This window comes from Nylanderia fulva, unplaced genomic scaffold (assembly GCF_048542155.1).
Source record: "Nylanderia fulva isolate GAGA-0341 unplaced genomic scaffold, ASM4854215v1 Scaffold179, whole genome shotgun sequence".
NCBI lineage: Eukaryota > Metazoa > Arthropoda > Insecta > Hymenoptera > Formicidae > Nylanderia > Nylanderia fulva.
The window spans coordinates 55,342-82,841 of NW_028190044.1; the positions used below are offsets into that span (position 1 = coordinate 55,342).

Below are 27,500 nucleotides of genomic sequence, written 5' to 3' on the forward strand. Positions count from 1 at the left end.
TTTGAATAACGATGGGAAAGGACAGTGCCTACCCCATACGAACTAGCGTCCGTTGCTAACACAAGTGGTAATCTGGAATCGAAATGTACTAAAACCTGTTTACTCGTAAACATTTCTTTCGCTCTGCAAAAAGCTGCCTCACATTCTTTTGACCAGATAAATGGAATATCCTTTCGTAATAGCTTATTAAGTGGAAATAAAATCGCGCTTAAATTTTGTATAAAACGCCCGTAATAATTTATCATGCCCGTGAAAGCTCGAACTTCCGAGATATTTGTCGGTCGTGGCATTTGTCGAATTGCTTCCATTTTCTGCTCTTCTTTATGAACGCCGTTTTTATCAATAACATATCCGCAATAGTTAACTTTATCCGAAAAGAAGGTTGATTTATCAACATTTAAACGTACATTGTAACGATTTAACCTTTCTAATACTTCCTCTAATTTCGCTAAGTGTATCATATTAGTTTCTCCCGTAATCACTATATGATCAAAGAAAATCGCTACCCCCGGAATGCCTTGTAATATATTTTCTATTTCTCTTTGCCATATAGTCGGTCCGGATGCAATGCCGTACATCAATCTATTTACTTTATACAATCCTTTACATGTACTAATTGTTAGCAATTTGCGGTCTTCTGGCGCGATTTCTAATTGCAGATATGCTTGTTCTAAGTCTAGTTTCGAAAATTTTTTTCCATTTGCAAGTTTCGCGAATAATTCGTTTATTGTAAGGAACGGGTGGTCATCGACTAACAATTGAGAGTTTAGTGTAATTTTGTAGTCTCCGCATATTCGAATTTTACCGTTCTTTTTTAATATCGGGACTATGGGGGTCGCCCATTTAGATGTCGTGACCTTCTCGATGATTGCCGTGTTTTCTAACTTGTCTAGTTCCTGTTCCACGAGAGATAATAATTTGAAAGGAACGGGGCGTGCTCTAACAAACACCGGTACTGCGTCCGATTTCAGCGAAATTTTTGCTTGTACTCCTTTTATTGCTGTATATTCTGAAGGTCGTGTATTGTTGTATTTTTCAATAATATTTTGTAGCTTGCTATTAGGGACGAACATTAAAATGTTATCAATTGTCGCACTTGAAGCTAGGAATTCAGATCCGTCGGATAACTGCCTAATCCATTCCCTACCGAGTAATGGCTTTCTAGAACTACCGACTATATACAAGTTAAGCTGATTAGATTTATTTTTATATTTGACGTTAACTGTTATGAAACCTTGACTTCGCAAGACACGGCCGCAATACGAAATTAATTGTAACTGTGTTTTGTGTATAGTCGCACCTGGAAAGACTTTGTTGACGTCGTGTGTACTTATGACCGTGACAGCAGCACCGCTATCTACTTCAAATTCCATCGGTTTATCGTTGACCAGGAGCGAGGAATTTGTCTCTATGATTTACGTGTTCCAAGCTCGGGATTTCTTGTAGTTGATTTGCAGAGCCCTTCGAAAAACACACCGTACTTAGATGCCCCGGCTTCCCACAGCTGTGACAAAGTGTGTCCCTGCTCAAGGAACATTTATTAGCTAAATGTGCTTTATGGCAACAATAACACCTTATATTACTATTATTATTTTTCGAATGAATTTTAGAATTTTGATTAGTATTTTGAATAGCGTATTTGTTCTTATAATACTTATCGCCCTTGTAACGCTTGTCTGAAGGATTTTTCTTAGGAGGTTTTTTTCCCGCCTTCAATAAGTCCAGATTTGACGAAGACGGTCCTGCTTCCTTCATCTGCATTGAACTCTTCTCCGATAGCTCCATTGTGATGGCAATTTTTACTGCATTGTCGAAGTCTAAATCCTTCCTCTCCAATAAATGAGTTTGCGCTTTTTTGTTCAGTAGTCCGAAGACGAATTGATTGCGAAGAGCTGTCCTTAGGTATTCTCCGAATTTACAGTGGATGCTCAATTTATGAAGCGCTGCCACAAATTGTTGAACTGACTCTCCCTCGCATTGTTTCCATTGGTGAAACCGATAGTTTTCCGCTATTTTTAGCGGAGTTGGCGCATAGAATTCCTCAAGCTTCAGCACCAGCGTATCATAAGGTTGAACGAAGGGGTCAGCTGGATCAAGCCTGTCGCACAGGATATCAAACGCCGAGGCTCCCACATAGTGTAAAAGATAGGGCACTCTAGCATCTTCTTTTATGCCGAAAATCAGGAAGGCGCCCTGCAGGCACTGTACCCAGCGTTTCCATGTAGTGGTTGCTGGATCGAAAGCTTCGATTGCGAAAGAGCCGGGGATTGCCGGCCTCTCGTCACGAGCCGGTGGTTGTGCCATTTTCGAATTCGATTAACTGCACACGTGTAAAGCTTCTAGAAGGTTCACCTTATCCACACAGCACGGGTGGGCGAGACTTGGAGCAAGATCTAGAAATACTTCGTCAGTAATGTGCACGTCCAGCTTATCCCATCCTCGTCGCCAGAATTTGTTGTGTATGGGATAATGCAGCTGGATTATCGAATGTGAATAAAGCACTGTATTAACTATTAACTAAAAATATTTGAAATACAATTTGTCGGAGCCGATGAGTCCCGTGTTGTGGCTCACGGAAGAGAGAGCCGCGCTTTTTGGCGCGCGTCAACGCTAATCGCCGCGTGCGCTTTCTCCAGCGCGCGCATGTCCGTCGATCGTCGCGCGTAATCCGGATCGATATTTCTTTCCTTTTATATATGAAAATGGGTATCTCTCAACAGAATCGTTAACAGAAGATTGTTGTGCGTTCAAGATATCATTATTTTCTTTATCCTCTTCGTGAACAATATAATTTTCAGCACTCTCAACTTCAATATTTATTACATCTGAATTAACTGTAGAAATATCTCCCAAATGTTTTGTGCATTTATAATTGATATCCATTACAGCATCTGAATTAACTGGAGTATTTTCCAACTGTTCTGTGCATTTATAATGAATGCTGCTACATGATGCTGCTACAGTCGTATTTAATATAGCTTCACAAATAATGTTGAATTCTTGTGTAGCTAGTCTTTTTAAGTGTCGGTTAGAAACGCTTGCAGTATTTTTTCTCGAGCGCTCTTTATTTATTTTAATTTATAATTTATTTTGTTCTGTTAATATAGTAAAAAATTAATATAAAATATATATTAATAATATTAATATTTATGTCAACTTTTAAGTGTTAATATGCTTTTTCGAATATTATTATATATAATATTATATAAAAATTTAGCGAGATAAAGTTAAATAATTTTAAAAGATTTTGTCACTATTTTTGTACGTTTAAAAGATTATTTAAGGGGATACCGGAATCTGTTTTTATCAATTAAAATTTAATCTAACGTAAAATGATATGGTAATAATTTCATCAACCATATTTGGCTATAAGTAATATAAAACTTTACGACGTTTCGGCCCTTATCAAGTGCTACATAATACCGCCTTATTATAACAAACACTACTTTTTTTTATCTTAGGTCATGACGTGATGTAATGTCATGACCTAAGATAAAAAAAAGTAGTGTTTGTTATAATAAGGCGGTATTATGTAGCACTTGATAAGGGCCGAAACGTTGTAAAGTTTTAATAAATATTACTTATAGCCAGATATAGTTGATGAAATTATTACCATTTTTAATTATCAACTGGTGACTTCTTAGTTTTATATATATAGTAAAATGATATATTTGTAAATTATTGCACATCGAAATATTTATTTGCTAAGCTACTAAACTCGTTTTTAAAAGTTTACAATATTCCTTTATGCAATTCCGAAAGGCTGAACTGATCTTATTTTGTATATGTATAACTTGCAACTTTTATATTACGGAAATATCATTACGTTGTGTTACATTTCGATTAGTAAAAATAGACGTCTCCAACATTCCTTTAAGAATAACATAAATAAATCCCCACAAAATCTACATCGATTTAATTAATATCTGCATATTCTTTTGTATATTAAAAGCATTCTACATAATATGTGTATGTTAAAGTATATACATACATATACATATATATATATATATATACATATATATATGTATATACACAGGATGGACTATTTTACTCCATCCAGTCGAATATCTCGAAAACCAAGTCCGGGAGAGAAAAGTGTTTCAGACAAAAGTTGTTTTGTTTCGAGGGAGCCATAAGATGGTACCATTGGTTTGACCTTGAAGTCATTTGAATGTCATATGAAGATCACCTTAAAGTTTTTAAACACTACATATTTTTGCATATTCTTGTAGCTTTCCTCAAGATATTTCCAAAACACTATACGTAAATATTTTTTTATTGAGTACTTTTCGAGTTATAAGATTTTAAAGTTGCAGTATTTTGACATAAAATACAAAATATCTTGCAAAATATTCATTTTTTGATTATCAAACCTTAATACTTTTATGCACAGAATAATGAGACGAATCAGTTGATGTAAAGAAAACATAGTTGTCTTTAAAACAAATATGAAAATTGCAACAAGCAGTTACACAATTTTTCTTTAAGACAACTATGTGTTTTCTTTACATTAACTAATTCGTCTCATTATTCTGTGCATAAAAGTAATAAGGTATGATAATCGAAAAATGAATATTTTGCAAGATATTTTATGTCAAAATACTGCAACGTTGATGTCTTATAACTCGAAAAGTACTCAATAAAAAAATGTTTACTTATAATATTTTGGAAAGATCTCGAAGTAAGCTACACAAATATGCAAAAATATGTAGAGTATCCCATAAAAAATTTATTGTAATCTTCATATAACCTTCAAATGACTCTTCAAGGTCAAACCAATGGTATCATCTTATGGCTCCCTCGAAACCATACAAATTTTGTCTGAAACATTTTTCTGTAAAACGTATTTTTCGGGAGATATTTGAGTCGTTATTGTAAATGGGACACCCTGTATGTTTATGTACAATTACATCGAATTAAAGTAAAAAATATCTTGTGAACTATTCAATTCTTATCTATCTTATACTTTCATAATTATCCGTGATTGAGTGGCAGAATATGTGCCGATTTGGTCGAAGATGTACTCACTCTTATTTATTCTCACCAGGATACAAAAAGTCTTCCTTATTTCCAACGCTGCAACATAAAAATTACAAAAAATAAATATGTATACATGTCTTCGATAAATAATTAGTGGCAAAACTGTATATTCTGTGTCTGCTCTCTCTCTCTTGATTGCATTGTGTAGTGACTTATTAGCACAGCTTTCAATACATTACAGTATCAACATAAATATAGAGCATTTATATTTGTATTGCGTAAGACAAATATAAGTTCTCCATATATGCTCTGATACTGTAGTATATCAAAAACTGTGCTAATTAGTCACTACACAATGCAATCAAGAAAGAGCGAATACAATATGTTTATAAAGATTTGATTGATGAGAGTTGTAAAGCATCGACAAAACTGAATGATATGAATTTTATAAAGAAAAAGGATCGACTTACTTACCTTAAATTAAAATCGTTGCGTAGGTTTGATCTTGTCGCACATTAACACACAACTCGGGAAACGAAAATGGCCGATGGCCAAGCCACTATCAACCAGTATTGACGAAAGACGGTAAGATCGGAAGTTACATGTATCTAAGATGGCGTTGCTGTACATTCTGTACGTAACTCAAAAATATGTTCTAAGAATATACGGAAATATACAGGAAATCATAATACTGTTAGAAATGTTAACGTATGTTCTGAGAATATTCGATAATATACGAAAAATGATATAACTAAATAATATACTGCTAAAGATATTATAAGTATATTCTAACAATATACGAAAAATAATGTACCACATGAGACATTATAGAGATGTTTTCAGTATATTATATACTGTACGTATTCACAGTATACATATAGAATATTTTAATGATATCATGTGCTGTGTGGGATATTCTTTAACTTCTAATTAGGTTCAGTATATGATATGTACTCCGGCTACAATATGATCCACAAGAAATAGAAAATTATTGTAAAAGATCCAAGCAGACTGATAGGTAGGTGTGCTAGCCCCTGCTCCTGATCTTGGCATTGACATTGTGACCTTTTTTCTTTCTTTTCCAAACTGTTTACGGAGACGATGGAAAAGTCTTTCTGCTTGCAAACCTGAAAACAAAATAAAGTCAGACTGTATAATTGTTTAACCTATACACACATGCTTCAAATTTACTTCAGCAATCACTAGTGTGAGTGCTTTTTTACGTACAGTTGTGTATTGGGGCGCACATAATGAATAAATATACGGATATATATCGCAAGTTCTTCTGATACATGTTCCCTATTGCATTACATTTGTCCTCATTATTATTATTATAAATAACCTTCTTCATCCATGTTACGTTGTAAATAAAATTAATTTATTTCGTCTGCGAAGCAGACATCGAGCAGTATAGTTCTGCCCTTGATGATTTTGCGCCTTCTTTCTCTATTCTTTTATAATCATCGAGCAGTACATTTCTGCCCTTGATGATTTTGCGTCTTCTTCCTCTATTCTTTTATAATCGTCGAGAAGTACATTTCCGCCCTTGATGATTCTCCTTATTTCTCACAACCGAACTTTCTTCACCTCTCTAGAATTACCCATTTATCTCCCCTTACTACATAAAATCAAATAAATACTTTGATCTAGACGCATTCTAATTAATTTAGAAGATAAAATATCTCTACTTGGTGACTCCATTGTAGATGAGCAACCGGAAAGCTAAAAACGAACGGCGAAGTAAACGAAACCATCGAGTCAACGTAAAGACCCATGCAAAGCACGTAGTCTCGTGCCTGCGTTGGTTAACACACAAACAAATTGCGAATAAACCTCGCATCAAAACAATCCAGACGGTTTCGTTCCTTCGATACATATTGCGCAGCTTCTAGAAGACTAGCATGTCTCCTAACTCTACTAATTCGCAAGCAGCTTTAACACCCGCGTCTAACAAAATTAAAACTGAGCCTACAGAAGGCCACACTCCAGACCTACCGGCAGCCGCTTCAGACCTATTAACTTACCTCGAATTAAACCGAAAATCCAAATCTAAAGAAGATACCTCACAAGGAGAGCTATCACCTATCGATTTAAATACAAGACTAAAGGACCAATTACCAGAGAGACATACGGAAATAGACCAATACACAGCCTATTTGCAAAATTAAATTAAGTAACATCTGTATACTCATATAAAATACCCAATAAAATGAAATAAGACTATCTATTCGTTAATTAAATTAAACCTAAATTTTCGGATAAGACTGTACAAAACCTCAGGAAAATAGGTCTTTATTCCATTATCGATATTATTATTGGACTATTAATTGACTTAGCTACAGGATTAATAGATACCGATTTGTTTACAGTCCTCGTAGAAAATCTTTATATTACCAAAGGGAAATTAAGAGTAGAAATTATAAGATATCCCGAGGACAATTTTGACTTCTTTTACAAATTATAAATGAACTACACAATTGTTGATAGAGCTATAGAAGAGTTTATGCTAAAATTGTTATTCAAAGCATTAGTTGGCGTCGTTTGTGATTTTATGACGGACGATTCGACCGTCGACGAAGTAATCTCCATTTTAGAAAACTTCAAGAATCTTACACGAAATCTCGCCACGCCTACTAGTGACTTAAATTCCCCATTCTAGTGCCTTCCTAGCCCCTAGATCTCCAACATCAGTCCTAGCTCTCGGCGTCCCTGGGGTATAGCCGGTGTAAGCAGGTTGCCCCTCAAAAAATAGAGAGCGCCCTATTTTCTCCCTAGCTTAGGCGTAGGAAGAGAAAAGAATCGTCGTCCGGACGTGACATAAAACAAGCACTGAAATTAGGGTGCGTTCCGTTTCACGCATAATGCGCATAGACTGCATTCAATGTGCTGCGCGCATTGATATCGTTCCGTTTCGTTAATGCGCATGATGCGCGCTTGGAAACGAAACGATTATTATGCGTTTAATGCGATTAAAAAATGGCTACTACCATGGATAAAGTAGTTGTAACTTCATTTTTATTAATAAAAAATATTGAAGAAATTAATTCAAGCAGTGATACTACTGATAGTGATAGCGAAGATGAAGTGGAAGATAGTTATGAATTAGAGTTAATATATTTAATATTGATGATTGCTGAAACACGCGGGGAAACCGTTTTTAATGAAAAAATGGATTATATTGAGCGAGTTGTTCCTAATTATTCTAGAACGGTATTCAAAGAACATTTTCGGTAAATAATATAAATTTATAAAAAAATTTATAAAAAAAATAATATAAAAAATTATAAATAGCTTATATATAATTTTCTATATTTCTATGTAATATTATATTGTTTTATATATGATTATATATAAAAGAATTTTGGGAAGTACCTTTTTATTATTTTCACCGTTCTTTTTTTAGAATCTTTCCTGAAACTTTTGAAATGGTACTGACAATAATTGGTCCAGCATTACGAGCAATTAATAATACACTCTCTGGCAGAAAGCCAATACCAGAAAGAAAACAATTATTTATTGCTATTTGGTTTATGGCTACTCCTGATTCTTACAGGTATGTACAATGGAGGTCACTGATTCGTTCCCTGAGGGTAAGGGGGGGTACCTAGAAAGTTTAATTTAAAACCAATTTCACCAATTTTTTGTCTTTTTTCAGATACGTTCTTTAAAAAGAGACAAAGATATAATTTAACCGGAGGTTAAAGTTAACCGAGGTTGGTGAAATTAGCTCTTAGGCCCGTTTCTACCAACGTCGATTAAATTAAACTTCTGGTTAAAATATATCTTTGTCTCTTTTTAAGAACTAGTGCACTCCCCTTACCTCAAAGAACGAATTAATGACTAGCAATGTACAGTATTTTTTTGGAACGCAACCTTAATCTATATGATACATCATTATTTTAGATCTGTAGCGACAAAATTTGGAGTAGGCAAAGCTTTTCGAGCATTGAGGCGTGTAACATATGCTCTCCATTGTGTTGCACCTCAATTTATTAAATGGCCGAGAGATGAGATTGCCGTTAGTGTAATGGAACGATTTAAACGATCATGCGGCTTCCCAAATGTTATCGGAGCGATTGATGGGACTCATATTAAAATCCGAGCTCCTCCTAAAGATGCTCAATCGTATATTAATCGAAAAGGTTTCCATTCCATTAACGTGCAAGTAATATGTGATTCTCTTGGTCGTTTTACACATGTATATGCTGGACAAGTTGGATCAGTCCACGACTCTCGAGTTTTTCGAAACTCGCCAGTAGCCCGGTTTGTTCGATTGCCCGAAGAATATTTCCCCAATGATTCACATATCATCGGAGATGCTGCATACCCCATTCAACCTCACATAATGGTGCCTTTTCGAAATAATGGATATTTGACAGATCGGCAAAAAAACGTTTAATTATTGTTTGTCGTCCACGAGAATGGCAATTGAGCGTGCTATAGGGTCCCTAAAAATGCGTTTTAGGATACTTTTAGACTGTTTGCCATTAACAGACATAAAAAAAGTTCCAGAATTTATCCTAGCATGCTGTGTGTTACACAATATTTGCATTTTACAAAATGATGAAATGCCCATGGGTATACAATTAAATCTTGATGAAGACAACCTTGTTAATACACACCACGATGCAGAATTAGGAAAACAGAAACGATTAACAATTATGAATGCGCTACGAATGAGATTATAATTATTAATAAAAAAAATAATAAAAAAATTAGAAAATAAAAAATAAAAAATAAAAAACAATTAACAAAAAATAAATAAATAAAAAACAATTAGAAAATAAATAATAAAAATAAATTAGAAAAAATAAATTAGAAAATAAAAAAATTAGAAAATAATAATAAAATTTTTTACAAAAAAAAAACTCCCGACTGCTGCCAACAAAGTTTTAATGTTTAAATTAAAAACTAATGTTAAAATTAGAAAATAAAAAAAAAAAAAATAAAAAAAAAAAAAGAAAAAAAAAAAAAAAAAATAAAAAAAAATTAGAAATAAATAAAAAATAAAAACCAAAACAAAAATTAAAAATAATAAAAGAACAAAAAAATTATAAGTATAAAAAATAAGCTTGTAAAAGTTGGAAATAATCACACATAAATAAAGTCTGTTGTTTATTATATAATTTTTCTTATTTAAATTTATTGTTATCATACATATTTAGCGCTATATAATTTACAAAAATTTCAGATTGTTGAATTCAAAAAATTTTTTTAATTATAATTATTATTATTAATTCTACAATTTACAAGAGCAGTCGGGAGACGCCGCGCGTCTAAAAACTGTAACGTCCGTTGAGTATCGATATTTGTGTTTGTGTCTATTTATTACATAAAACGTGCGCGTGCGTATATGTCTCAAATTTAGCGCGGCGTCTCCCGACTGCTCTTGTAAATTGTAGAATTAATAATAATAATTATAATTAAAAAAATTTTTTGAATTCAAAAATCTGAAATTTTTGTAAATCATATAGCGCTAAATATGTATGATAACAATAAATTTAAATAAGAAAAATTATATAATAAACAACAGACTTTATTTATGTGTGATTATTTCCAACTTTTACAAGCTTATTTTTTATACTTATAATTTTTTTGTTCTTTTATTATTTTTAATTTTTGTTTTGTTTTTTATTTTTTATTTATTTCTAATTGTTTTTTATTTTTTATTTTTTATTTTCTAATTTTTTTATTATTTTTTTTTTATTTATTTTCTAATTTAAACATTATTTTTTAATTTAAACATTAAAACTTTGTTGGCAGCAGTCGGGAGTTTTTTTTTTGTAAAAAATTTTATTATTATTTTCTAATTTTTTTATTTTCTAATTTATTTTTTATTTTCTAATTTTTTTTTTTCTAATTTATTTTTATTATTTATTTTCTAATTGTTTTTTATTTTTTATTTTTTTTTTTAATTGTTTTTTATTTTTTATTTTTTATTTTCTAATTTCTTTATTATTTTTTTTTTATTTATTTTCTAATTTATTGCTGTTCTTATGCTGTTTCTTCATTCTTTTGTCTCTCTGCTTCTTCATCCTACACATAAGTTTTTATTATGTAATATATATATTACAATGTATATAATATAATAATAATAATAATAAAGACACACATACACTCACCATGTGACTGCAATGTTCTATATTCTTTCCAAATATTTTTCTGCTACAATTTTTTTAATTAATATAATATAATATAAATAGAGAGATAAATAAAAAAAAATAGCTAGATAGATAGATTGATAGATAGAGAGAGACAGATGACAAAGACAGATGACAACAATATCTTATATTAAATACGTAAACTTGTACGCAGTTATAATTATGGCTTTGACAAATATATTAACTTTCTTATGGCTATATAAGTTTATACATTATGTAATCACAAGTAAGTTTATATATTTGTATAGCCTTAATTATTATTACATATGTGAATAATCTTTTGTAGTAGATAATTGGCTATGTAATGTAATATATTTGTCTGCATTGCCATAATTATTGGTGCGCTAATATCTTTGTATAACTATAAATATATTTGTATACATATTTTTAATTAATTATATAATTATTATATAATATACAAATAAGAGAAAAAATAACTATATACATTTATACAATTATATATGTGGATATTTATAGCAATGTGGCTACGTAGCAAATTTAATAGCAAATAAGTGGCTACGCAGACAAATATAAATTCATATAGCCATGTTATGACTACAACAGATTAATTATATTATTAATTATATTATATATTTTTATTAATTATTAATAACAAGACTTACTCGTTTTCTATTATTAATAATGTTTTCTTCTTCAGATATCTTCAAGCGAGTATCTTCTTCCTACATATAAATAAAGAAACAATAAATAAATAATAATAACAATATTCTAAATAAAGAAAAAAACAATAAATATAAAAGAAGAAACTTACTCCTTTATTTATATCTTCTTGAGATATATCCATAATAATACACTTCACTTAATATTGTTGTTGACAATAACACGCAACAGGTGACAGCTAACCTATCCTATCAGTCCCGTCATTATTACTTCGAGATGTATATACCAATGTCACCAACATTCCCTATCCGGATACTACAACGAATCTCATTGGTGAATCATTTTTCCTCTTAGGTTCACACAGCAGCCAATGAGAGACCGTATTGACGAAATAATACTCATTTTTCACTTTTTATTAATAGAATAAATAACGATAATAATACGCTTTAAACCTTCCTTGATTAATAAGAAACTTATGTTCCAAAGTTGATATAAAACTATGCAGTAGTTATCGAGAATTAAGGTCACGACCGATCCGGGCTCGATGAAACGCATACTTCCTCTCTTTTCGCCAACCTACGGTTGGCAGCAGTCGGGAGAAAAAATATATAAGTATAAAAATACTTTTTATTCTTTTTTAGAATTGTACATCTGAAATCGGGATGCACCCGTTAAAATAATAACATATTTCGTACAATTTAACACATAAAAACTGTAGTATGCTCTCTCTCCCTCTCTGTGCACGCGCGCGCGTGCATGGGAGAGATCTTATCTTTGGTTCTTTCGGTGGACATACGAGGTAATGGGTCTGTTTTTTGTTCCTGAACTGCTGCACTAGTTTAGAGGTTGTCCTTTTCTTATCAGTGTCGAGCAAAAGACAACCTCTGAACTAATGCAGCAGTTCTGGAACAAAAAACAGACCCAATAATTAAACTAATAAACTATAAACTATTAAACTAATAAGCTTATAACTAAAAAATCACCGTGGTAATATAACGAATTTAATAACTTTTTATTTCAGTCTTCTCAAAAGCGTACAATTCTCGTCCACTAAGTACATAGCGTTATTCCTTACCAAAAATAAGTTGAAAAGTCCTAAAGAATTTTTACACTTAATGAACTAGTAATTATTGAGTAAAGTACGATCAAACAGCGCCGGGTTTATAAAATTATTAAAAATTATTCAAATTATTATTTTATTTAAAATTATTCAGGACTTTTCAACTTATTTTTGATAAGAAATAACGCTATCTATTTAGTGGGCGAGAATTAATAAGTAATACCCTGTGCATTTAAATATGACTCTATCAGGCACATTTTTCGCGCATCTTAATCCAGCCTCGCCCAGGTTGGTTTGCGTATTTCTTATATATAATGGAAAAAAATTTAATTATTCTGCTGATTAAATTGCACCCTTAATATCACAGTGTATTGCACTAACGTTAATCGTTTCGATTAACTTACTTTTTATTTGCAAAATTCTGCAGGACGGCAAGTAGTGATTTCTGTACCTCCATGTTATCTTGATGCATTTTTTCACGCTCTCTCTTCTTTTCTTCATATTTTGCTTCTCTAATTTCTTCTTTTTTCTTTCTTTCTTCATCTCGCTCTTTTTTTGTAGTCTCCCTTTCTTGCTTTATATTATCAATATAATTTTTTAGAATATTCTCAACTCGTCTTTTTTTAGGCGCACCTGCAATATTAATACAAATGTTTACAAGATTATGTATAATGCGGGGTCTACAATGGTAGTAAGAGTACGAGTACAAGAGTAAAGCAGTAAGCAGTACGAAGTGGGATTCGCTCATTTCGTCGGGAGTAACGAAATGAACAAATCCCATTTCGTACTTCTTACTGCTTATTCTTGTACTCTGTACTCTTGCTGTTATTGTAGACCATGCATAACACTGAAAATGCCTTCAGTCGTGGGCTGCTTTGGCGACAGAATCAAAATGATCTAGATTAAAATAATCCATGTACTGTGATTGGTCAAATCTGAAATTTCATTATAACAATCAATGAAATTTCAGATTTCAATCACGGATTGACACGCACGGATTATTTTAATCTGATTGTGAATCATTTTGGTTCTGTCGCCAAAGCAACTATGGTTTATTAATTATGTTATTACTTCGTAAATCCTCTGAGAAACTCGCTGGAGATAAAGATCCTGATGTAGATAGTATCGGTTGTGATGGACCTTCGCTGGACGCTTCAGCTGGAGGTTGTATATATGCCTTTTCACCAAGTAATGAATCCATTACCTACAAATACAAAATCAGTTTTGTAAGTCTATACATTCAATATTATATTATTATACTTGCAAACACATATGCATATACTTACTGAATAAAAAGCCCAACTACTGTGGGAGTTACCACTTTTTTTATTCTGCTCATATATATTTTTATATGTCCGTTTGAGGCCAGCAAATTTTGTTGAGCATTGAAGACCAGTAACTATATACTTTTTGTCAGTTTCTTTTATTTGGGCAGCAATCTCTCCCCAAATGATATTGTGTCTTTTCATGCCGGTATTAAATTCTTGCTCTCTTTCTCTATATAATTTAACAAGCAAAAGTACTGCAGCGTCAGGCCACACAAAAGATTTTGAATTGGATTCATCTAAAATTTTATTCAAGTCATAAAGTAAATTTTATTACAAAATCTATACTGTTTAACAAAATTATAGGAAAATAAATGAGCTCTTGAGCCAATCGCTGTTATTGTAGCGTGTTTAATTAATCTTTATTTAAAAGAACACCGTAAAACGTTTCAGCCCTGATTGGGCCCTCTTCAGTTACATTAATTAATATTGTCATGCTTTGTAAATTTTAAATAATTATGTCCTGTACGCCATATGTATATAATTTATCGATTCTTTGTTTGATCATTGTTATTTCAATGCCTTGCTGTTTATCTGACGCTCAGAGACGTTCTGTTTCTGTCGTGTCTCCTTTGGATGCCATCCAACAGAAACAGAAGGTCTCTGAGCGTCAGATGAACAGCAAGGCATTGAAATAACAATGATCAAACAAAGGATCGATAAATTATATACATATGGCGTACAGGACATAATTATTTAAAATTTACAAAGCATGACAATATTAATTAATGTAACTAAAGAGGGCCCAATCAGGGCTGAAACGTTTTACGGTGTTCTTTTAAATAAAGATTAATTAAACTACTTATTACTGTTTAACAAAATGTTAAATTATAAAAATTACCAGGTTCTTCAGTGGTGTTAATTTCAGGCACACACAATACATCTTTATTTCCATTATTAAGTCCCTCAGTATTACATTTATTTTCTTTCCATTTAATAAAGATATCTTGCAAAAACTGTGGATCTGTAAAATTATATACTTTCATTACTTTTAGGTTATAGAATTATATTTTATAAGTATATACTGATTGTACATAATTTAATACCTTGATTTGCCTTTGCAGCAGTTTCTTGATCCAGTATAAGAGTAAAAACTTCATTATTTTCATCAATGACTGGGACTTCGACCAATGCCATTGTGCACACTTGAATAAAAAAGGCGCCTTTTCTGTTGATGCATCAACTCCGCATCAAACGCTTCACGCCCGAGCTGTGGTAGCTGATGCACGTTGATGCGCGAGAAGTGGTGGGGATATAGGGAATTCTGTGCGCTATCAATGCGCGCATTGAGTGAAACGGAACGGTTCTTTATGCAGTCTATGCGCATTATGCGTGAAACGGAACGCACCCTTAGACAATGTGAGAAGTACAGATGACGCATGTTATAATGAAGAATCAGTCATATTATTTAAAGATGCCGTGGAAGAACAATTAAATACAGTAGAATCATTTTTCACAGTTGAAAACGAAAACAAATCCCCTACGATAAACCATTAATGGCTCAACATTGTTCACCATGTTTGGCCGCGTATAGTTATCCTTTATCGAATCGAAGTTATCATTCCATAATATTCCCATTGATAGGCCAGTTATGGTTGCTATTATCGCGCCAATATAAGTAACCTGGTAACCAATTTTTGACCAGTATTAGACCAATTGTAAAATCCTATAATGTATAATAGATAATCTTTGATAGTTAGTCAATTAATGAAAAGTGAATACTTAAATAGGATATTATAAATGTAGATTATTTTATATTAAAATATTGTATGTTATAATTAACGATAGGTTAATTATAACATACTGTAGGAATCTTCTCATTAGAACACGTTGTTATACAGATCAGAACGGCGGAGAGAGACTAAGTGCGTGCTTTTTGGCGCGTACGCACATTAAACAAACTAAAAACATAGAATATAACTAGTGACGCAGTGATGAGAGTGTACACTCGCGCGTAGTTCCGCGGAGACTTTTTCACTAGAGGACAGAGCCAATCACCGCTTCAGAATTAAATTTAAAATAAAATTAACGCGTCTTATAAATAAAATCTTACATAACAATAGGCCCAAAATTTAGTGATATAAATACATATTATTCTATTTAGATAAATTTTATTTGAAAGTTTGAATTAATATTTCAAAACGATAGGCGAATGTCTAAATATAGATAGTGTTACATATATTAGTATATTGTAAAAAGCGGATAAATACGATGTCGACGATTTATGCATGTCTAAACATTATTGTTATAATAAATGTATATGAGTGAGTTGGATTAGAGATGAGCAGATGGTTCGCGAACCGTTCAGTTGAATCGGTTCACATCAATGAGCGCTCGGAAACGGGTCTATAGAAAAAGAATCGCGATTCCTTGGTTCAGTAGTAGTAGTGCACTCTACCGGAATTTTCGGTAATTCGATTCTATAGGTTTCTCTCTAAGTCCACAGAAACGCATTGAAGTTACGCATAACTATGGTGTCTGGTGTCCCTAAAGACACTACATGTGTCGAGAGACGACACGATAGCCAATCAAATTGCCGCATTTTCATAAAAAACTTCCGCGCGTCAAAATTGATCCAATTTTTTATTGGCTATCGCGTCGCCTCTTGCCGTGCGTAACGCGTCGACGCGTCTTATATGCATAAGTCCATACGCTGGACCTATCCTGAACTGAGGGGATGATTCCCGCCCATTTCTTATATCGTTCTCTTAAATCAGTTCAGAACTATTCAGAACAGTTTCCGCTCTCTTTTCTGGCATTTTATTTTGATTTTGACTCGACAACTCACTAGTTTCATCCACTGAATAACAATTTTTCAACTGTTTGTTTGTTCTTTTACATCTAAATCAAGTATATAAGTAAGTATATATAAATAATATAAGTATGCAACTGGCAATTTTAGGTTAGAATTATAATTTGCACCATTATATCTATGTATATTTTTCTAAAATATTTAGTATAAATTTTAAAAGGTGATAATTTTATGATAATTATAATATTAATCAATGATGTTTTATTTTCTAATAAATTTTTTTAGATTAAAATGTCTTTGCCTCGAGGCACTAGCAATATTTGGTATCATTTTGCTAAAACAGATGGAAAAGGACGATGTCGTTATTGTTATATGACGATATCGATGCCTGGAGGATCATCTACTGGAAATCTCAAGAGGCATTTGAAAAATAAGCATCCCGCTGTACTATTCTTACGAGAAGATTCATATGATTCAGCAGATTGTCGTTCGCGATCTCCTTCGGTTTCAACTGGATCTAGTAAAAATTCCGAAATACAAACGATTATTTCCCAGCCAGATTCATCTAATCCTAGACCTCGCAGCGCTAGATCATGCCCTATTGCCCCTATTCCAATTCCTGGATCTTCATAATCAAGATTTGAATTTTCATCTTCAATTAACCCTGTTACTTCTTCACCCTCAAATTTAGTTCAGCCGCAGTATTCAATAAACGGATTTGTCGATATTATTAAACCTATACCGTTAAGTAAAAGTAAATCTATTGACACTCAATTATTAGTAATGATATGCAAAGAGTTTCATCCATTTTTAATAGTAAAAGATGAAGAATTTAGGAAGTTTATCAAATTTTTGTGCCCTAGTTATAGTTTACCTAGTCGTAAAACATTGTCCAATTCTTTATTGCCTTCCATATATAGTGAGAGTTTAAATAAATTAACTAGCCAATTAGCCGACTCACAAGCCGTCTGTTTAACGTGCGACAGTTGGATAAATATTAATAATATCAGTTTTTATGCTCTTACTGCTCATTATTTGGATTCAAATACATGTCTTAAATCATATTTGTTAGAATGTTCAGAATTTAGTGATAGGCATACTGGTTTAAATATTTCTGAATGGATTAACACAGTCTTAAAAAAATTCAATATAGATTTTAAAATTTGTGCAATAGTGACAGACAACGCGCAAAGCTAGTATAAAATCTGCTGTTAATATTTTAAAATTAAGACATGTTTCTTGTTTTGCCCATTCACTCACAATCTCGTTGCACAAGATGCTATTAACAAAAACATTAAAGATTTAGTCGAAAAGACCAAAAGTATTGTACAATATTTCAAACAAAGTAGCTTCACTTTGGCAAAACTGCATGAGATGCAAAATAATTTAAATAAAGATCATTTAAAATTAAAACAAGATGTATCTACTCGATGGAACTCTACTTTTGATGTTTGATCGTTTTTTTTTAAATAAGGAACCTATTATTTCTGCTTTGGCATTGTTAGGGTATAAGAATACTTTGCAACCAGAGGACTGAAACCTAATGAAGCACTGTATAAATATACTACGAATATTTAACGAAATTACGATAGAAGTATCGTCAGAAAAAAATGTTTCTCTATCAAAGACTTCTATTCCCTCTAGAGTAATGATCAGAAAAGTGAAAACATATTTAGAGAATAATACGTTACCATCAATGATAAAAAATTTAGGGAAGAAATTAATAGAAGATTTGGCAAACCAATTTGGGGGAAGAGAAGGAAATGATGTAATTGCCCAATCGATTTTCTTAGATCCCAGATTTAAAAAGCGGGGCTTCGGAGATGAAAACAAGTTTCAGGCAACATATCAGAATCTAATAGCGAAAATTAGAGCTTGCAATAACCAAGAATCTCCACAGTCTTTGTCCCAACATTCCCAACCAGTCCAACCTCTTTTGACGACATCTTCGACAATCTCAGTTTGGAAAGAATTTGATATCGCAATAAGCCACCTTCAAGGAATACACAATCCCTCTACTGCAGCAATTATAGAGTTAGACAAATATTTGGCCGAACTCCACATTACCAGGACAAACGATCCTCTAATTTGGTGGGAAGCAAGAAAAAATCTATACCCAAATTTATATAAAATAATGCTCAAAAGCATCCCTGCTACTTCGGTCCCATGTGAAAGAATATTTTCTAAAGCGGGACAAAGGACCCCGCACTAAACCACGTGATTTTGGGCCCCGGTGAAAATGGTTGAATTGTACTTTTTGAGTCACTGAACAAATATTTCCTCAGGCAAAATTACAAAAAATGGACAGTTTCAGCGTTTCAACTCTTAGAAGCTTGAGGTCAGACGAGCAAAGATATCACTTTCGGATCAATGCGGTTACTGTTATAAGGGAACAATATGAATTTTTAGTGAACAAAATAATTAAAAAGTAATTTGTTTGTGATAATATTGTTTAAACAATATGATAGTATTGTATAAACAATGGTCGTGTTCAAGCCGGACGAAGCTGCTAGCCTACTCGCCGAGCGATTGAATGTGATTAGTTGGATCTATAAGTAAAACTAATCGTATATAATCGCTCGGCGAGCAGGCTAGCTGTGAATCGTGAGAGGCAAGGGGACTCACGTACAGAAAGCAACCCGAATCGTTCATGTAAATAATGATGTTTTCAAATTGTTTAGACAATACTATCATATTATTTAAACAATATTGTCATAAACAAATTACTTTTTAATTATTTTGTTCACCAAAAATTCATATTGTTCCCTTATAACAGTAACCGCATTGATCCGAAAGTGATATCTTTGCTCGTCTGACCTCAAGCTTCTAAGAGTTGAAACGTTGAAACTGTCCATTTTTTGACATTTTGCCTGAGGAAATATTTGTTCAGTGACTCAAAAAGTACAACATATTAAAAATTCAGCCATTTTCACCAGGGCCCAAAATCACGTGGTTTAGTGCGGGGTCCTTTGTAATGAAAAAAGAAGCCGATTAACAACAAAAAAAATTAATCAAATTTTAGTTGTGCAACATAATGTTAATTTATTATAATTAATATATTATTAATAATAATAAAAATATATATATAATAAAGAAAAAAATTTTTTTGTATTTCCTAAACATTCATGATTTATATTAAGCTTAAATAAGCGAATATAAAAGATTTTTTGTACGAGAATAAATTTAAAAAAGATAAAGAATAATTATTTATAAAGAACCGATGAATCGTATAAAAGAACCGATTCACTTGAGAGAACGAACCGACTCTGAACCGCTAACCAAGGTGAACCGTCTTTCTCTAAGTTGGATGAATGAAAAAGAAGTTAAATAAAGTAAAATTAGAATCTCTCAGGTTGAAATATTATTAAGTTATGGCGAAGTAAAATCTTTGATAGAATGTGCGAGCAATAAATAAACCCAGTAAATTAGAAATTTACATAACAGAAAGTGATTATATTGCCCACATCAAGGAGTCACATGTAAGGGGGGAAAATTTAAAATTTATATTTTTATTTTATATATTAATAAACTTTTTGTTTTCTTTCTCTCTTTTTGCTGTCACTATCGTAATTAACCTTAAAAGGATTATTAATATTTTACAACAAATTAATATTCTAAAATTACTATTATTCTTATTGCTTATAACATAATAATATTTTCTTTTTAATTATATTTTTCAATAAAAACTTTTATTACCCTGAATGATATTTTAAAAGTAGTTTTCATTTGAGATATTTTCTTATAAATCAAGAGACACACATTGCTGCTAGTCCTATACATTATATTATATCTTCACTAAAATTCTCTCAATATTCATAAAATAACTTTGATACTTCTGACAAATGTAATAAAATCGAGAGTACTGACAGTATATACCTAAAAGTTACCACAATCAAATATAAAAGTAAGAATCAGAATTCAGTATAATTTTCGTATAGATAGATAGATATATTTATTGCCGCCCCAATTGGGGATTACAAGGCGCTTTTTTTTTTTTTTTAAAGGAGCGTTCCCAAACCTTTATTCCTTCCTTCCTTTTTCCTTAGCCTAAACTTATACCTAAAACTTAATCTAATTACATTTCTCGCCACGCCTCTCCTTTTCGCCGCCTTTCTCATCTTTTCTCTCATTCTGCCCTACCTACACACACACACACGTCCGCCTTTCCCTAACCTTTCTTATTCTAAATTATCTTAACCTACGCAATCTTACATTCTACTTAGCCTATTTTGGACCTCCGCTTCCGGTTACCGTTATTCTTCCACTCCTGTCCTCTCCCTCCCTCTCTCTCTCTCACACACTCACTCACACACTCTCCCCCTCTCTCTCTCCCCCTATCTCCTACCCTCTCTCATCCCTCTGTCCTCCTTTTTCCTCCTTCTCCTTCTCCCCCCCTTTCCCTCTTGCTTCCTCTAACCTTTTTAACCATATTTCCCCTTCCCCCTCCTCTCCTAATATCTCCTTTACCATTTCCTGCCAGCTCTCTTTCCTTCCCCAATCCATACATTCCTCCCACACATGCTCCCACGTCTCTAACCCTCTCCCACATATCCTGCACTTCCTATCCTCCTCCTTTTCCCAATACCTATTTCCCTTCATTTCATTTCCCAGTCTGTACCTTGCCATCCTCCTCCATCTACCTTCCGCCCACCCTTTCTTCAAATAGCCCGGAATCCCCTCCCCTTTAATCTGTTTGTACCACTTATTATATTCCGATTTTATCATTTTTCCTACCCTCTCCTCCCTCTGTTCCTTTCCTTCCCATTCCTCAACTTCTTCCCATCTGAACTCCCCCTTTTCCCTTCTTTCCTCTATCTCCCTTAATCCCATCCCCTTACCCTCAAAAAATTCCCTTCTTTCTCTCTCCCACCCTGACAATTCCCTCCTTTTTTTGCCCTTTCTTTAATCTCCCCCAAACATATTCTCGCCAACCATCCTCCCTTACCCTCCTCTAACCTTCTCTCATATCCCCATGCTCTTCTACCCATCCTTGTCCTTATCTTTTCCCTTTGCAATTCCTCCCTTACCATATATCCAGGCGTTCCCCAGTCCACTCCTAACATCCATCTCAGATACCTTTCTTGTATCCTTTCCAATCCCTCTCTCTCTTCCCATCCCCATATCTCCACCCCGTATCCTAAAACCGTCCATATTAACGCATCGAAGAGCCACAACCTCCTCCCCCAGTTATTCCCAAATCTCCTCTTACCTATTCCCCATACCTGTCCCATAATTGCTGCCCCTCTCTTATTCTGTCCCTTACCTGTCCCTCTTGCCCCCCATTCCTTTGAATCACATATCCTAAATATTTGTACTCCTTTACCTCCTCTAATTTTTTTCCCTTCCAAAACCAACTAGCCTTTTTTAACCTCCCTCCCCCCTTTCTACATCTCATCACCTTCGACTTCTTCTCATTCAGTTCCAGTCCCTTCCCCTCCAGATATCTCCCTAACCTCTCCATCATACACCTCATCCCCCCCTCATCTTCTGCCAACAGCACCACGTCATCCGCGTACGCTAATGTATAGATCTTGCCCTCTCCTAATCTCACACCCCCCCATCTCCCTTTCTCCATTTCCTCCTCCAAGTCCGCCATCAACATGTTAAACAAAATCGGGCTCAGTGGGCATCCCTGTCTCACCCCCCTCCCCGTCCAAAACTTCTCCCCCACCTCCTCCCCTATTCTAACCCTGAACCCTATCTCTCCTAGCACTTCCTCGCACCTCCTCACCGTCTCTTCCTTCACCCCCCTCCCTTTTAACGCCGCCATCAACTTCACTCTGTCCACCGAATCAAACGCTGCTCTCAGGTCCACAAACAGTAGAACCATTTGCTTTCCTTTCCTACTTATTTGTCTGTTTATTAAATAATTTAATACATAAATATTGTCCACTGTTCCCATCCCTTTCCTGAACCCCGTTTGATTCGGTGGCAACATCCCTTTTTCCTCTATCTCTCCCCTCAATCTCTCTGCCAACACCGTCGCATATACTTTGTATAAAGACGGTGTCAGAGTTACCCCCCTGTACTCCGAAACCTCCTTTCCCTCACCCCTCTTCAAGATTGGCACCACCAGCCCCTCACTCCACTCCCTTATCCACCCCTCCCCCTTCCATATCTTATTGCACAACTCCCATACCCACTTCTCTATTCCCTCTCCTCCAAATTTCCACACTTCTCCCGGAATCCCGTCCACCCCCACCGCCTTTCTTTCCTTTATCCTACCTATCGCCCTCCTAATTTCTCCCTTTTCTATCTGATCTTCCCCTCTCTCCTTCTCCGTCCTTCTTCCTCCCATTATCACTCTCGATTCTACCCCTCCTAATAGATCTCTAAAATATCTGTTCCATTTCTCCATCTCAATCCCCTCTCCCATTCCTCCTTTTCCTTTTCCCCTTTCCCCTCCTAACCACCTCCCAAACCTGCCCTTCCGTCCTCGCTTCCATTGCTTTCTTCGTCCACTCCTCATTCTCCTCCTCCTTCTTCTTTCTACATAATCTCTCATACTTCTTTTTTCTTTTCCTGTATTCTTCTCCTTTCCCCCCTATCCTCCTCCACCTTTTTAACTCCTTTACCACCTCCCCCTTCTCTCTTCTACACTCCCTATCAAACCACCCTCTCTTTTTTCTTTCTTCTCCTTTCCTTCTCTCTCATTCCCCTTATCTAACACTTCCTGTATCTTCTTTTTCTTCTCCTCCCACTCTCCCTCTACAACCCTCCTCATCTTGTTCATCCCTCTGCTTCCCCCAAATTTCCCCTATCTTCTCCCTAAATTCCTCCTTCCCCTCCTCCGTCCAGTTCCATCTCCTCCTCTTTTTTCCTTTTCTTCCTCCTCCTCCTCCTTTCCCTTCTAACCACACTATTAACGGCATGTGATCCGAGTCCATCCTTTCACCTATCTCTAACTTCCTGATTTCCTCTCTTACCTCCTCATTACCTATTATGTAATCTATTACCGATTTCCCATTCGGCCCCATATATGTCCACCCCCCTTCCTCATCCCCCTGCTATTCCTCCATTCATTATCGCCCACCCCTTTTCCTCCAGCTTCTTCACCAACCTTCTCCCTTCCCCATTTACTTTGTATCTCTTGATTTTCTCCCCTTCCCTTCCTCTCCCTCCTCCTCTCCTATCTCCACTCTTCCTCCTAAATTTCCCGTTCTTGCATTAAAGTCCCCCCCTATTATCGTTCTTACTCTGTCTCCCTCCTCCTCCATCCATTCATTCATCTCCCCTAGCTTCTTCTCCATCTCCCCATTTATGTACACTCCCACCAACCTCCATCTCTCCCCTCCTTTTCCTATCCCCACCTCCACCATTCCCTCTTTATCCGCCTTACACTTTCCTTCTATTCCTACCCCTTTTCTCACCCCCACTATAATTCCCCCCATAGCCCTTCCTTTTTTACTCTTCCTCCTCGCATATTGCACCTCCCATTTATATCCTCCCGGCATCCTCCCTTTTATCCTTTCCCACCCTTTTTCATCTACCCATGTTTCCAGAAAAAACATTACGTCCCATTCTCCCACCGCTTCCCAGAAGTCCGCGTCCTTATTTCTTAATCCCGCCACATTCCAGAATGCCACCTTCCATCCTTCCTCCCCTTCTCCTTCCTCCTTTCCTTCTTCCCCTCCTCTCCCTTGCCCTTTACCTCCCACTTCCCTCCTCTCTCTCTTTCTCTTTTTCACCCTTCCTTCCCCACTCTTTCCCTCCCCTCCTTTCCCGTCCCCTGTATTGCTTCCATCCCCTTTCCTTCTATTCCCTCCTCTCTCCTCTCTTCCCTCCTCTCATCCCCTGCTCCTTCCTCCTTTAGTTCCTCTTTCACCTCGTCCCATCTCCACCATTTACCTCTCATCCAAATTCTCCCATACCTTACCCATGCCCTCCTTCCTCTCTTTCTTCCCCTCTCGCCAACTCTCCTAATCTCCACATCATCCTTCTTTCTTTCCACGTTAGATCCTCTTCAATCCTCTCCTCCCTTCCTCTCAACCTCCTTTTCTTTTCCATTATCCTCCCTTTATAACCTCCATCTTACCCACCCTTACTAAAGCTATACTTGTCCCGTCCCTTCTCCCCTCCCCTATTCTCCTCACTTCCTCTACCTGCCCCCCTACCCCTATCTCTTTCAATAATTTCTCCACCTCCCCTTTCACCCCCCCTTCTCCTCCTTAATTCCTTTTATTATCACATTCTTTCTCTTTTCTTCTCTTTCCTTTCTCTCTCCCATTTCCATTCCATCCTCGTAATCCTATCTTCCATCTCCTCACTCTCCTTTCCCTTCTCCCCTTTCTCTCTCTCTCCCCTTTTTTCCTATCTCTAATTCTTTCCATTTTCTTCCCCATCTCCTTAATCCTTTCCATAAATTCCTCCCTTTCTCCTCTCCCACTTTTCTTCTCCCTCTCCTCCATTTCCTTTTTCAGCCCCCTTACCTCCTCCCTTAACTCCTCCTGCCCTCTTACTCCCTCCTTGATCTCTTCTCTAATTTCTCTTCTTATCTCTCTCATCTCCTGAATTATCTCCTCCTTCCACTCCCTCCCCATCTCTTTCAATATCTCCCCTATCCCTCCTGCCTCCTCCCTCCTTTCAACCTCCGGCGACCTTATTACCTTTTTACTTCTCCTGAACGCCCCACCCCAAATCCCCTTTTTCTTCTCTCTCCTTTCTCAACCCTACTTCCTCTAATTCCTCCCTTTTCCTTTTCAAAACCTCCTCTGCCGTCCCTGTGCTCCCTCTTCTCTCCCATCTCTCCGTCTTCTTTAATCTTTCTATCTCCTCTATTTCTTTTCTTTCCATCTATATCTCCTTTACTCTATGCCTAGTGACTTTCCCTATACCCTATCTCAGTTACTTTCTCCTCTGCTAGTGACTTTCCCTATATCCTCGACTGGTTCCTCTGTCACTAGAGACTTTCCCCGCACCTACACCTATCCCCTATCTCTCTTCTCCTTTTACACCTGCACTCCTCTTTCCTAGTACCTTCCTCTCCCCTCGTGCCCCTGATCTATCTTCCAAACTGCCAACTCACTCTACCTGCATCACTTCTCTTCCTTCTCACCGCTCTATTCCCCTCTCACCCCCACTTGCCTGCACTCCCCTTGCATTCGCCACCTTCCCGCTTCTCACTCTCTCACTCTCTCTCCCCCCTTTCTCTTCCACACACCTCTAATATTCCACTCAAATACACACACTGACAGCACCTCAACCTTCTCACACGCAACCGGAAACGGAAGTCTAATTTTCGTATAGAATACACATATTAAAATAATTAAAGAAATTGTTCAAAAAGTAGACCAATTTTAAACGACTTTGTTTCGCAAAATAAGAATTTAAATTTTGAAAGTTTTACACAGTTTCAAATATCTACTTTCGAAAAGTCATTTATTGAGCAAAAATTGTATCGCAAGTAATCACAATAGGATCTCTCCTATTAACAGAGTGTCCAATAATAATTTAGTGGCACTCGCACTACGTATATATACATACATTTTGACGTGACATTTTTTTGTCCGTCACAAGGACCGAAGGCCCGGCCGGGAAGGCGGGAAATTCGGAAACCTTTGCTCTCTCGCCAACCTTTGAGAGAGAGAGAGAGAGCACCCGAAAAATAATTTTTGCGTTTTCTCCCGCGTAAGAGGATGCGCCCCGCGCATCCGTCCCGCGAATTACTTTTATTTATAATTTTTGTTTAAAGCAATTTTTGCGTTTTTGGCGAGCGATTTTGCATAGGGTACGTGTCTCAACCGGAGAAGCCGAAAGAGAGAGAGAGAGAGAGAGAGAGAGAGTGAGAGGACGGAGAGGACGAAGAGGACGATTTTGGACCGAGCAGAAGCCACCACGTCCGGATCACGCCCGGTAAATATTGTTCACACAGATTTTCTGGATTGCTCCTCCCGTTAAGAACCTGGATATCGCCATAAAATGTTCCTTCTTTCGCAGAGATTCCGGCAAGAGACGGGGATGGCCACTCTCGCGAGAGGCGAGAGAGCCCCGGAAACGAAAGGCGCGGGAGATACACTGCCTCGAGCCTCAGCCTACCCGGATATACAAAATTTCGCAATCGATCAATCAATCGATCTAGCGGATTTTTGGAGGAACCGCAAAGAGGCGCGCTCGTAGAAGTTCTCCCGACGAAAAATAAAGAGGAACAGCGGAACCCGAGGCGGAAGCACAGAGGAACGGCGAGAGAAATTTTCATCAAGCGAATTCGCAGGGCCCCGTGGTGCACCCGGCGGCTTTGCCAGGATAAGGAGCGCTACGGGTGGAAAATGCCCAATTTATTATCGGCGTGATCCCGGCAGGCCTCTTGCTCGTCACTGTCTGGCGGAGCGTGACCGAGAGCAGAGGTTCTGGATTGCGGATGCCGAAGCATCAAAGGACTCGCAGATACCGGTGAGACGAACGGCCCTAGCTTTGTAAAGCCGCAAAATTTTTTTGAGTAACTTATTCGGGAGAGACGCGTGTCACGGCCGCGGCCAGTTATCAGATATTCATCGGTGTCATTTCGCGATATTACGAGAGAATCAATTGAGAGATTTATTCCGCGTGGAGTTTATCCCGGCGCCCGATCGACCGCGGGTTCTCTCCCGCGCGCATATTAA

General features: G+C 35.8%; 2 protein-coding genes across 2 annotated transcripts; both read right to left on the reverse strand.

The window, feature by feature from the left end:
• Window positions 1-1,377: 1,377 nt before the first annotated feature.
• On the reverse strand, window positions 1,378-2,304 carry LOC146723651 (uncharacterized). Its single transcript, XM_085481378.1, has one exon. It carries the CDS (start codon window positions 2,302-2,304, stop codon window positions 1,378-1,380), a length of 927 nt encoding a protein of 308 aa, XP_085337504.1.
• Window positions 2,305-11,767: 9,463 nt separating this feature from the next.
• On the reverse strand, window positions 11,768-15,653 carry LOC114935767 (uncharacterized). Its single transcript, XM_085481382.1, has 7 exons — window positions 15,197-15,653; window positions 14,992-15,114; window positions 14,112-14,389; window positions 13,897-14,029; window positions 13,230-13,458; window positions 11,917-13,129; window positions 11,768-11,827 (listed from the first exon to the last, which is right to left on the reverse strand). Exons 1-6 carry the CDS (start codon window positions 15,285-15,287, stop codon window positions 13,021-13,023), a joined length of 963 nt encoding a protein of 320 aa, XP_085337508.1. The 5' UTR covers window positions 15,288-15,653; the 3' UTR covers window positions 11,768-11,827; window positions 11,917-13,020.
• Window positions 15,654-27,500: the final 11,847 nt, after the last annotated feature.

What these genes read in the sequence shown, in the direction of transcription:
- LOC146723651 (XM_085481378.1), bottom strand. Translation starts at nt 2,304, where the DNA reads ATGGCACAACCACCGGCTCGTGACGAGAGGCCGGCAATCCCCGGCTCT.
- LOC114935767 (XM_085481382.1), bottom strand. Translation starts at nt 15,287, where the DNA reads ATGGCATTGGTCGAAGTCCCAGTCATTGATGAAAATAATGAAGTTTTT. An exon ending in TAACACCACTGAAGAACCTG is followed by an intron (nt 14,390 to 14,991) that starts GTAATTTTTATA and finishes ATAAAATTTTAG; the next exon opens with ATGAATCCAATTCAAAATCT. An exon ending in TTTCTCAGAGGATTTACGAA is followed by an intron (nt 13,459 to 13,896) that starts GTAATAACATAA and finishes TTAATATTGCAG; the next exon opens with GTGCGCCTAAAAAAAGACGA.